Here is a 12,692-nt window from a genome sequence, read left to right on the forward strand (position 1 = left end):
TTTACGATGGTTCAATTTGCGCCGTTTCAGAATAACGCCCTTTTTTTTGCTATTGAAAAGCATTGACTGCTATTGAAAGCATTAGCACATGCATACATTAAAATAGCCAGTAGGTGGAGCTGTCTGCTTGTGTTGCAGCAAACACATGCAAAGAAAAGCAAGCCAGACATGATCAATGGTTCAGCTTTCAAAGGAACAAGATCTAGAAGCCACTTCCCTTAGCTGCAGACTCAATGCAGAGAACTGTTTGCAGAAAAAGGCAAGTAAAAAACGTTTTTGTTCATTAAACTTAGTTTGATGATGATACAGTCTGTTGTGTGATTAAACACAGGCAGGCTGAAATGAGTGTATAACCAGACCTGAGCAATGGAGCCGTTTTTAAAGGAACAGGCAGCTCCTCTTGATCCCGGAGAGTGAGGGAAAGCTGTTAGAAAACAAGAAATGGAAAGAGGGCGCCACAATAGCGTGATATCGTCTGGTCATACAGATTTGTGTGTAGACAGGTAATATGCTTACCAGAGCGTGTGGCACTGTGCTGTGACCAGTGCGTGAAAGCTTGCTAGCACTTAAAACAGTGGCTAGTACACTGCAGGAAATGTGTTCCTTAGGATCTTCTCCTGGTTCTCACTTCGTGAACACCTCCTGATATCTTGATTTAAATTGAACAGAACAACTCTGCGTGTTGTTATATTAGTATTAGAATACCACAATATGGACAACTTCTCAAATAAAATTGCTTTATTCAATGACGCGTTTCTCAACCCCAACTGGGTCGTTTCATCAGATAAAATCATTTAGAAACACATCCCGATATGGTTATATGATATACTAACAATTTGTATCTTACAATCACTATAGATAAAACAAAGAATCATTTTTGATTCACGCTCTTTATATCTGTTCCGATACACTCACAATATCTGACAAGCTCTGACAGTTCTTTCTAATGTAATTAAATAGATCGAGTGAATACTTACACTCGATTGAGATCTGATGCATTGTAATATTTTTAATGTAAGAGATTCAATTATTTTACATAATCCTTTGTATACATATGTTTTTTTACCACCAGTGGTTTGTTAATTTGTAACAGCTGGGTGCTAGAACCGGCTTTTTCAGCTGATATCCGTAAACGTTTTCCTATTGGATAGATACCTCATGACAACTTCCTTTTGAGATATACAATGTGTATATATTGTTAACAATTGTAACTGATTGCATTCGCTTTTTATCTGATGAAACGACCCAGTTGGGGTTGAGAAACGCGTCATTGAATAAAGCAATTTTATTTGAGAAGTTGTCCATATTGTGGTATTCTAATACTAATATAACAACATGAGTTGTTCTGTTCAATTTAAGACAAGACATCAGGAGGTGTTCAAGAAGTGAGAACCAGGAGAAGATCCTAAGGAACACATTTCCTGCAGTGTACTAGCCACTGTTTTAAGTGCTAGCAAGCTTTCACGCACTGGTCACAGCACAGTGCCACACGCTCTGGTAAGCATATTACCTGTCTACACACAAATCTGTATGACCAGATGATATCACGCTATTGTGACGCTCTCTTTCCATTTCTTGTTTTCAATTTACAACGGTTTCGATTTACAACCATTCCTTCTGGAACTTAACCCCGGCGTAAACTGAGAGCTACCTGTATAGCAAAAAAAAATGAATTCCTCATTCATCTTTTGGTATATTTCCAATTACAGGGTAGAGGATGTTTTGAAATTTCAGTTTGTTGAAAAGAATACATTTTATAGACCCCTGACACTCAAATACTGTCTGATATATTCTGCTAATCTAGGGATTACATACTGAGACTGAGCCCCCAGCAATCAGTTTTTAAATAAAGACGCAACCTCACCTGCTGCTCTAGGCCTCTGTAGACTTCAGTTCACATTCTAAGTTATAATAAAATAATGTTAAGTAGACTCAATCAGTGCTGACTGCATCACTGTGGCCGTCTGTGTCTCAACTCACTCTTTTACTGCTGCAGCCTAAACTAGTGGTTGTAGAGGTTATACAAAGCCACGATATCCTGTTATGGAAAGTTTGCTCTCTAATTAATAGTCACCTGGTACCAGGTAGAACTGCAAACTGTGAGAACTTGGGATAAAATAGCCATGTTCATTAGTCACCCTGTGTATTGTGAACAATACTGTACAGTAACAGTCTACATAGTACATGTCTAAGGACAATCACCTCCTAATATGCTTCCCCAATGATTCTCACTGTGTGACCAGTCTGTGACTCTCTGAAGAATGTAATAAGCTTAAAGGGACATTAAACCACATTTTTTTCTTTCATGATTCAGATAGAGAATACCATTTTAAACGACTTTCTAATTCACATCTGTTATCTAATTTGCTTCATTCTCTTGATAATCTTTCCTGAAAAGCATATCTAGATAGGCTCAGTAGCTTCTGATAGGTGGCTGCACATAGATGACTCATGTGATTGGCTCACCAATGTACATTGGTATTTCTTTAACTAAGGATATCTAAAGATTGCAGAAAATTAGGTAATAGAAGTAAATTGGAATGTTGTTTTAAATTGTATTCTCTATCTGAATCATAAAATATTTTTTTGGGGTTTAATGTTCCTTTAAATCTCAGTGTGAGGCCAGAGTAAGGTCAGGATATCCTGTGTGTTAAGCACAGTTACAACAGGTCTGATAAACCTACTAACACCATTATTTATTTGAAATAGCAGGGGAAACCCAATGTTTCGTTTCATTGAAATTTAGATTGAATTAATCATAAAAATAAGAGATCACAAAATGTATTTCTCCATAGAATATTTCATTATGTGTAGTAAAAAATGTCTTTGTACGATACTTTCATTATCTTTGAATATTGACATTTTTTCCCCAGTCCTACAAAGAAGCCATGTATGAAGCTTATTTGTATCTGTCCTTGGTCATTGCAAAGAATATAATTAAAACAGTACTGAGAAGTTTTTCAAAGGGATTGTCCCTGGACTGCTTAATGTTTGCTAAGTTAACTAGTGGTTGTACCAGTCGTTGTTTCCCGCCCACCCCTACAAGAAGACAAGAGATAGTTTGGCGCCTGTGCATGACATAGCATGTGTCATCCCCATGAGATCCCCAATATACGGCCGCCTCTGTCTGACCTCACCTGCTGAGTCTGCTCTGCAGCTCTTATCTTCATCTCAGGCTCAGAATGATAAGTTCGGATCGGGCCGGCATCTCTCTCCTACTCCTTAGTCCTGACACAGTATGTATTAAGTGGACACAGCATGCCCACGTGGCATCAGTTTAGTGCGGCCGCATGCCGTGTATAATTAATCAGAGTCAGTCTGACGTCACTGAAGGCCGGCCCGATATTATAATAATGGCAAGGGCCAGGGGCAAGGCAATTGGCAATGAGAATAAATGTGTATATTTTGCATAATGCATGTAAACAATATTTGTCAAACATAGGAATGATATTACAATAAATAATTTATAATTTCTCAAAAAAATGTTTGCACATAAACAAATACTAATGCGGTCATGGTGGGCGGGGCTAAATTACAGCACGGCCTACCGGGCATTTGCCCGGTATGCCAGACGTTCAGTCCGGGCCTGGCTGGAGGTTAAGACAAGGCCATGGTCGCTTCTATTTAACAATAAAAACATGACAACTGAATAGACTTATCACAAAGTCAATCTTCAAATAACAACCAGGGTCCTCAGAAAAAAAAATCCATACAGACAAGAGGTCAAGGTCCAACTATTCCCTAGCAAATCCTTCTTAATATTTTGAGAGCTTTCTCGACATTGCATTGGATCTCTTTTAAATATTTTGCTGCCTCATGGCAGTTTCGAATATCAGAGCTATGGAAAGGAGCTATGTTTTAACAAAGGATACAAAGAGACAGAGGTGTTATAGATAAAATAAGTAAATAGGAAAGTTGCTTTTTTAACTTTATTTTTACGTTTTGAATCATGAAAGATTTATTTTAACTTCCAAACCCCTTTAAATGTTGATATGCTTTATTTAAAATGTCTCTTTATCTATTTCTCCAATAAATAAACTATCTATTGATATTTAAAAAAAATGACCTTCATTGTTTAGATACACAAGTACCTGTTGAGAGCAAAATGTGATTGTGTTTGTTCTATGTAATACTAATAGTTTCCACAACTTGACAAATAGCTAAAATCAATTTAACGGAATAATATTAGAAATTACTATTAATATGTAATTTATATGAGTCTGAAATGGTCATGACCTCTGATTAGCTCAATTAACGCAAATATGTTTGCGCAAACTCTATGGATGGCGTTGAGTGTCAATGTGCATTCGTATTACAAGTTGAAAGTAAATGCAATCGCTATAACACAATCACATTTTAGGCTCAAACTTTTTACGTGAACTCAAAGCTCACATAAAGAGTTTGTTATGTGAAAAAAGTTGCACTAAGCACCCCTAAACCACCACATAGTCCACCACAAATTACCCCACTACACTATTTACCCCTAAACAGCCACATAGCCTGCATCAAAATACCCCGTTACACTATATACCCCTAAACCGCCACATAGCCTAACACTATAAACTCTCTATACTAGTAACCCATAAACCACCAATACGCCCATCGCAAACTACCCCTAACATATTAACTCCCTAACCGCCAATACCACACATCACAAAATACCCTCCTAACTGTTAACCCCCCCAAGATCCCTAACCTAACACCCTCTATGTTACAAAAAAAATTACTAAAACCAAAGTAACCCCCCAAAAAAAGATCTTTAAAAACCCTATCCTGAAAAAAGATTAAGCTCTTTTGATAAAAAATCAAAAGTTATTTTGCTATGCTGCTCGCATTTATCATTGCATGTTTTGCCTTGTGTGCATCCAATAACACGCAAGCAGGGGCTGTCAATCTCCCTGGTCGAAAAAGTTCAGGAGAATTTAAATACGCCACTTTACAGTTGATGTATACATTAACAAGTAGCGGTCTAATGACCACTCCTTTTTAAGTCTTAGCTGCAGGCTCACTCGAAGGTGCTCAGAAGCTGCATTGATAGCTACTTAAATAGAGCCTTAAGTGTGGTTTTAAACCAATAAGAGCAGACCATGCATTAAAGGGACATAATACTCAACAATTAATCCACTTTGGGAAAATAAAACAAATATTTCAAAACACATTCACTTTTTATTTTCCCTGCTTTACTGTAAACATCACTGAAAAGTGGGATTGTTCGGTGCTCCATCATACGTAAGTATGGTGCAATCTAATATTCTACACGTAAGCAATAAGTGCTAGGTTTTTTCCAGTTTGCACGCTCCATGGAAGTCTATGGGGAGAAGTTAACGTGGTCGCGATATCCAGAGTCCTAAAGTTAGCCCTCGTCTGGACTCGCTCACATCCAAAAATTTTACTTTTAACTTGTAATACGCGATCCAACCCGATTCTTATCTGAGTTGAGCCTTGTCATGGAACACATATATGACAACCATGTAACCTAGAGCAGGGTTCTTCAAACTTTTTTTAACAAGACTCAGTGCCATAATACCACATAACTTCGCAACCCTTTTTTTATGCTTGGTCTAAAAATTTCTGAAGTAATATAGAACATGGTAGTTGTAATTTTTGTCAAAATGACTAAAATATGTGCGTACTTTATTCCTGATTATAGTCAAACTTGAAAGTGTTTAAAATGTAATAACGCACAATCTCATACAACACACACACATACCACACACACTCTCATACAACACACACACATACCACACACACTCTCATACAACACACACACATACCACACACACTCTCATACAACACACACACATACCACACACACTCTCATACAACATACACACATACCACACACACTCTCATACAACACACACACATACCACACACACTCTCATACAACACACACACATACCACACACACTCTCATACAACACACACACATACCACACACACACAAACACTACAGACGCATTCATATAACACATGCACACCACATACTTTCATACAACACACACACATACCACACACACTCTCATAAAACATACACACACATGCCACACACACACAAACACTACAGACGCATTCATATAACACATGCACACCACATACTTTCATACAACACACACACATACCACACACACTCTCATAAAACATACACACACATGCCACACACACACAAACACTACAGACCCATTCATATAACACACACACATACCACACACACTCTCATAAAACATACACACACATGCCACACACACACAAACACTACAGACGCATTCATATAACACACACGCACACCACATACTTTCATACAACACACACACTCTTATATAACACACACTTTCCCATAACACACACATAAGTTGTGACCCAGTAAACATGGTGTTGCGACCCAGTAATGGATCCCGACCCGTGGTTTGAAGAACCCTGACCTAGAGGGTATATATAGCAGATAGCTATGGTAACAAATAGTCTAGGAACCTGAAATTCTCCCTACAAAGAGTGGTCTGTTCAGATGCTTTGATCAAAAATTGCCTGAATTTTTATGGAAAAGACATCACAGGCATCCTACTGAATATGCGTAATAACTGAATTTGCTTCAGCAGAAAAGGGTAAGTGGTTAAGGAGAATAAAATAAGCCATCTTGGACAAATAAGCTGTCACCACTATGGTTGAATGAATTTGTGTAAAAAAGTCAAATCTGTAATTAAATCTATGGCAAGTTAAAAGGAACATTAAACGCTAAATACATTTTATAAGCTTAGTATGGAGGATATAACCTCTATTTCTAGTAATTGGTGCCACCATGATGAAATCTCTTTCACTGTATTCCAGTGCTGACCTGTTTGCACATGTGCCGCAACTCTTATTCAGATACCCGCAGTGTAACCAAGGTTCCAAAATGGCGGCACTCATAATTAAAGGGAGGTGCATGTAATGTATTTAGGGTTTCATGTCCCTATAATGCCTCAAAACATTTAATTGTTACAGGTAAATGGAAAGAGCAAATTTATCATTTGTACTGCATTCCCACAACAGAAAATGCTTTAGATTCATTTTTAGTAATGTATTTCAAATTATGTTTATCTCATTACACTTTATGGGGTCAATTTATTAAAGTCTGGCGGACATGATACGCTGTAGAGTATTATGTCCGCCAGACATCGCTGAATGCGGACACCATACGCTGTCCGTATTCAGCATTGCACAAGCAGTTCTAGTGAACTGCTTGTGCAATACCGCCCCCTGCAGATTTGCGGCCGCTAGCAGGGGGTGTCAATCTCCCCGATCGTATAGGATCAGGTGGATTGCTGTACACTCCCTCAGAGGTGGCGTATGAGTTTAGGAGCAGCGTTCTATAGATCATTGCTTGTTTCTGGCAAGCCTAAAGGCTTCCACGCAAACAGGGTAAATTGGCCCAATTCGGCCAATAGTAAATTGACCACAAAGTGTTTTGTGTACAATTTTTGTGTATTCACATTCATGAGTCACTTATACCAGCCCCTCTAGTATAGTAGAATTTGATATTTTGCAAAAGTAAGCATGGGTATGTGATAAAGATATTACCCATTTTATTAAAAGAAAATATGTGAGAATAATACGCTTAAGCATTCACTATTACTGGCACAAACACTGAAAGGTCATAGACCATGTTATGAGCATCATCAACACACCATAAAACCAGGCCATCTCACTTTATTGTGAGTAGTGTAAATTCTATATTGCTGTGCACTGTTCTTGACCAGGAATATTATAAATGTGTAGGCATGATAGGTTTTTGGGCTAAAAAGACGTTTTCTAAACACAAAGTAGTCAAAGGGCATAGCTATTTAAGCTAAGTTCACATAATGAGGCCGAATTATCAAATGTCTGTCGGACCTGATCCGACAGTGCAGATCAGGTCTGACAGACATCGCTGAATGCGTAGAGCAATACACTCTCCGTATTCAGCATTGCACCACAGCTCACAAGAGCTGCTGGTGCAACGCCGCCCCCTGCAGACTCGTGGCCAATTGGCCGCCAGCAGGGGGTGTCAATCAACCCAACCGCGGCTTCATAATTGCTGTTTATGGCGAGTCTGAAGACTTGCCAGAAACACGGGCCCTCAAGCTCCATTCAGAGCTTGATAAATGGGCCTCATAGTCTTTTCTTGCAAGAATTACATATTTAGTAGACTCCAAGCTTGTCCAATGTCTGTAATCAAGTTTGAGGAAGACCAGATATCACTTTGAGTGCAAATTGAAATATCTGAGTTACTGATTTACTCTTCTTTCCTTTGTATATCTGTAAAAGCTGGTTTATTCCCACCCCTTGAGAACTAGTGTTGGAAAACCCTGATATAACATTGAACGTAATACACAAAATACAAAACACACAAGATATATTGATATTAAACAGAACTGCTAACAAAACAATGTGACATATTGACAGTAAATACAAACAGAAATCTGTTATTGCATGCCATCAGCTGAAGAGCATAATTATTTTACAGAGAAATTGGACAGGTTGCACTTTAGACACTGACATAAACCAGCTGGTAACACATGCAAAACTCATCAAAGATGGTCAATGGTGAAACAACAAGAAATTTACAAATGGATATGAACTAAAATGTTACCAACTTACTGGATCTCATGATCTAAACTGTTTCTAATTTACTTCCCATATTGCCAAAAACTGAAACGTTACTGGGAGCAGATATTTGACAGATTGTGATAGACTCCATTATGATTGGCTAATTCCATGTTTAAAGGTACAGTAAAGTCAAAATTACATTTTCATGATTGAGATTGAGCATGTAATTTTAAACAACTTTGCCATTTATCTCTGTTATATAATTTGCTTTGTTCTCTTGGCATCCTTTGTTTTAAAGCATACCTAGGTAGGCTCAGCAGCAGCAATGCACTATAGGAACTAGCTGGTAATTAGTGGCTACACCTCTTGTCCTTGACTTACCCAAAGTGTTCAACTAGCTCCCAGTAAAGTATTGCTGCTCCTTCAACAAAGGCTACCAAGAGAATGAAGCATATTTGATAATAGAATTCAATTTGAAAGCTGTTTATAATTGTATGCCCTATATGTATCTAAAAAAGAATGATGGTTTTCATGTGCCTTTAATGCAATATTTAAATGTTCATGTATTTTTAACATTGTAACACAATTGTAACGTTTATATTCCAAAACTGAATCATGGATTTTAAGATTTGTGATAAACATTAAGTCATTTTCTGCTGTTGTTTAATGATTTTTAGAACACCTTCTATTACAAATGAGTTCATTCCCATTTGTACATATTGTTTCACCATTCCCAACAGTTAATGTAATAGGTAACAACACTGCTCACACAAAGAATCCTTTACTTACTTTATGGGTCACTTTCCTTCCAGCGAGCAGATCTCTCCTGACTATTGAAGAAGGAAGTCATAATATATACGGATGTTCTATCACTAACTGCTCTTGGTTACATACATTTGCACTTGTTCAAATTAATTGAGTAGCTCAAATTTAAATCAATTGCATTATTTGTTTGTTTTTCCACTATAATATAAAAAGTCAAACAGTGATGGAACCCAAAATATGTAACAATAGAGGTAAATATTAATCCAACTGAATTCCATTTATTTAAAGGGCCATAATACCCAAATGTTTAAACACTTTAAAGTGCTGCAGCATAGCTGTAAAAAGCTGACTAGAAAATATCTCCTGAACATCTGTATGTAAAAAAGAAAGATATTTTACCTCAAATGTTCCTCAGTAGCCACCTCCCATTGTAAAGGATTTCTAAGCAGCATTTTAGTGTGTCTGTCCTAGGACAGCAGAAGGGATGAGCCTCGTGAACTCTCATATTTCACCAATCAAGTAAAGGAAGCTTACTATGAAATCTCATGAGAGTTAAGTCAAATCTCATGAGATCACAGTAAGAGTTCATGACCTCAGCACTGCTGATGCTGATTGGCTGCTGTTCATTTCTTCATTTTTTTTTTATATTTTTACCTGCAGCTGGGAGCAGCTGAAGTATAACTTTTTACACAGAACTTACTCTGCTGAGCTGAGGAAATTGTGAGGTAAAATATCTTCCTTTTTTACATAGAGATGCTCAGGTGATATTTTCCTGTCAGCTTTTAACAGCTATACTGCATCAGTTTCAAGTGATTTAGCATATGAGTATTATGTCCCTTTAAGAATATACAGAAGGATCATTTTAAATACATATTAGTCTGAATTATGAGTTTCTGGGTGGAGGGGGGGACAATGGGAGACAAAAGCTCCTTATACCTAAACATAAGCACCCACGTGAGTTACTGTTTTGATGTCAGTGAGCTATCATATTTATAATGATGTGCAGCGCATGTGCACAACAGCTCTCTCTGCTGATCATATTTCCACTGATATTATTATGTTTGAGAAAGTTTATTTTATTTTGTTTGCATCTTACACATTGGAAAATTTTCTGCTTACACTGTAGTGTATAAGTTATATTTGTTAATTAATGCTAATCATTCACATGCTCAATTTTCTACTAATTAAAGGGCCATTAAATACCTGAAGGTATTAATATAAATTGTTTGATTACATGAAGTAAAACAACTTTGCAATATGCTCTCATTATTTTTATTTTTTCAATATTTAAACAACGAATATCATTTTTAAAAATACATGTACCAATTATTCTCAGGCTAATCTTCACTTTGAATACATCATTCAAGCAATGATTTACTTAGTATTTAATGTGGCAATTACACTAGAAATGTATTTTACGGAGATGGCTATGACTAAAACAATTAAAGGGACAATTAAACTTCCACAATTCAGACAGAGCATGTCATTTTAACCTATTATTTTATCAATTTCATTTTTTCATTTTTTGGTATCTTTTGTTAAAGAGTAATCCTATGTGAACTCAGAAGCATGCACATCTCGAAGCAGTGTTTATAACAATGTTACACATTATTGCAAACACTGCTGCCATTGAATGCTAAAGTCACATGCACACTCCTAAGCTCCTATCAGCGTAACTAGGTCTACTCTCCAAAGCATATTTAAATTGGAAATGTGTTTCAAATTGCAGGAACTATCTGAATCATGAACATTTAATCTTGAGTTTCCTGTCCCTTTAAGTGTTTAAAGGGACATTAAACACTTTGAGATGGTAATAATGATAAATTGTATATAATAAAACAACTCTGCAATATACTTTCATTATTTATTTTGTCCTCTTTGCCTGTAATTCCATTCTGAAATTGTGAGCTTTTCAGTTTCTGTTAGAAATGGAAGTGCAGAACACTGTAAAATCCAGCACAACCATTGGCTGCACACTCTAGTGACCTATTTATAACTGACCGTAATTGGCCACAGCAGAGAAGGTAACACAAGTTACAACATGGCAGCTCCCAGTGTTTTAAGACACTAAAACTTTACACTTATCTTGTCACTTTTTAAACAACTAATGAAACTTTAAAAAATAAATCTACATAGTCATGGACTAATCTTTTCTTTGAATGCATCATTCTATCTAGCATGTATTTAGTGTTTAATGTCCCTTTAAGAAACAACATACTAAAGAGAAACAGAAAGGAAAAAATGGCCCAACTAGCATTGCCACACAGTCTGATAACTATCTGCCCAGCAGGCTATTTGCTGTTTAGACATATAGTCTAATTAACATTTTTTTTTTATTTTGTATCGCTAGCATATTCATTTTTTTTTTAAAGTGTCCATGTAAAGTCATACATGAATATGGTGCAGCTTCTGCAAGTAGGGTTGCCACCTCAGCCATGTTTTCCTGGACACTTATGAGTTATGCATGCTACAGGGTAAGCAGGGTGAAACATGCATTGTGCCTCTAACAAAACATGAATAGCGCTGATGAAAAGCACCATACGTGTTTCTCCCTTAACACTACAGCATGTGCAACTCATAAGAGTCCAGGAAAACATGGCCGAGGTGGCAATGCTACCTGCTACAGACACTGAAATTGTATGCGCCAGAGAAAGTATTGTCTACAATAGTCAACAATTAATTATAATAATCCTTAAAGGGACAGTGTACAACAATTTTCATATAACTGCATGTAATAGACACTACTATAAAGAAGAATACGCACAGATATTGATCTAAAAATCCAGTATAAAACCTTAAAAAAATGACTTAGAAGCTCACAATTTAGCACTGTTGATGAGGTTTAACTGGTACACCCACTGAAATGGGCTTGGAAAGCAGGAAGAGCAGATACTTCCTCCTCCCCTACATATGAAAAGACCCAATGAGACAAACAGGAGCTAGCAAAAAAAGTGTAGACATCAGTATACATCTAACACTTTGGGGCTTGGTTAGGTGTCTGAAAATCTGCACAATGTTGTTTAACAATAAGCAAAACTATACATTATTACAAAAACACTCCCAGGTGGGCTATATAAATAGATCAACTACAAAACCTTTATGCAAAGAAAAATCTAGTGTACAATGTCCCTTTAAGGTGACTACCCCCAAAAAACTAAAAAAAACTATGTAGCTGTGTTAGATTTGTCCATCTACATAAAACTACATTACCTCTATCTTTCCAAGATTTTTCTTGCTTGATCCGTCACCACTATATGACGTTGGAGAGGTCTCAGTTTGAATAAAGCTAGAACTTTCTGGGATATTCTTTCTAAAGCAATAAGATAAAAGGAGACTTGCTAAATAATATAATAATATAATTA

The 12,692-nt window shown here is 36.8% G+C and overlaps 1 protein-coding gene across 2 annotated transcripts in view; it reads right to left on the reverse strand.

Annotated features, from left to right (window-relative positions):
* The window catches only part of MAG (myelin associated glycoprotein), a 245,553-nt gene that overhangs the window by 1,726 nt on the left and 231,135 nt on the right, over positions 1-12,692 (reverse strand). Inside the window, exons 10-11 of one of the 2 annotated variants that reach the window (XM_053691255.1) lie at positions 12,541-12,640; positions 9,355-9,395 (exon numbers count right to left, since the gene is read on the reverse strand). In XM_053691255.1, coding sequence (XP_053547230.1) covers positions 9,363-9,395; positions 12,541-12,640 — 133 coding nt within the window. In that variant the 3' untranslated portion in view covers positions 9,355-9,362. The remainder of the gene's footprint in view (positions 1-9,354; positions 9,396-12,540; positions 12,641-12,692) is intronic. The other variant, XM_053691254.1, reaches the window with a different exon arrangement.

The sequence above is a fragment of the Bombina bombina genome, chromosome 8 (assembly GCF_027579735.1).
Source record: "Bombina bombina isolate aBomBom1 chromosome 8, aBomBom1.pri, whole genome shotgun sequence".
Lineage (NCBI taxonomy): Eukaryota > Metazoa > Chordata > Amphibia > Anura > Bombinatoridae > Bombina > Bombina bombina.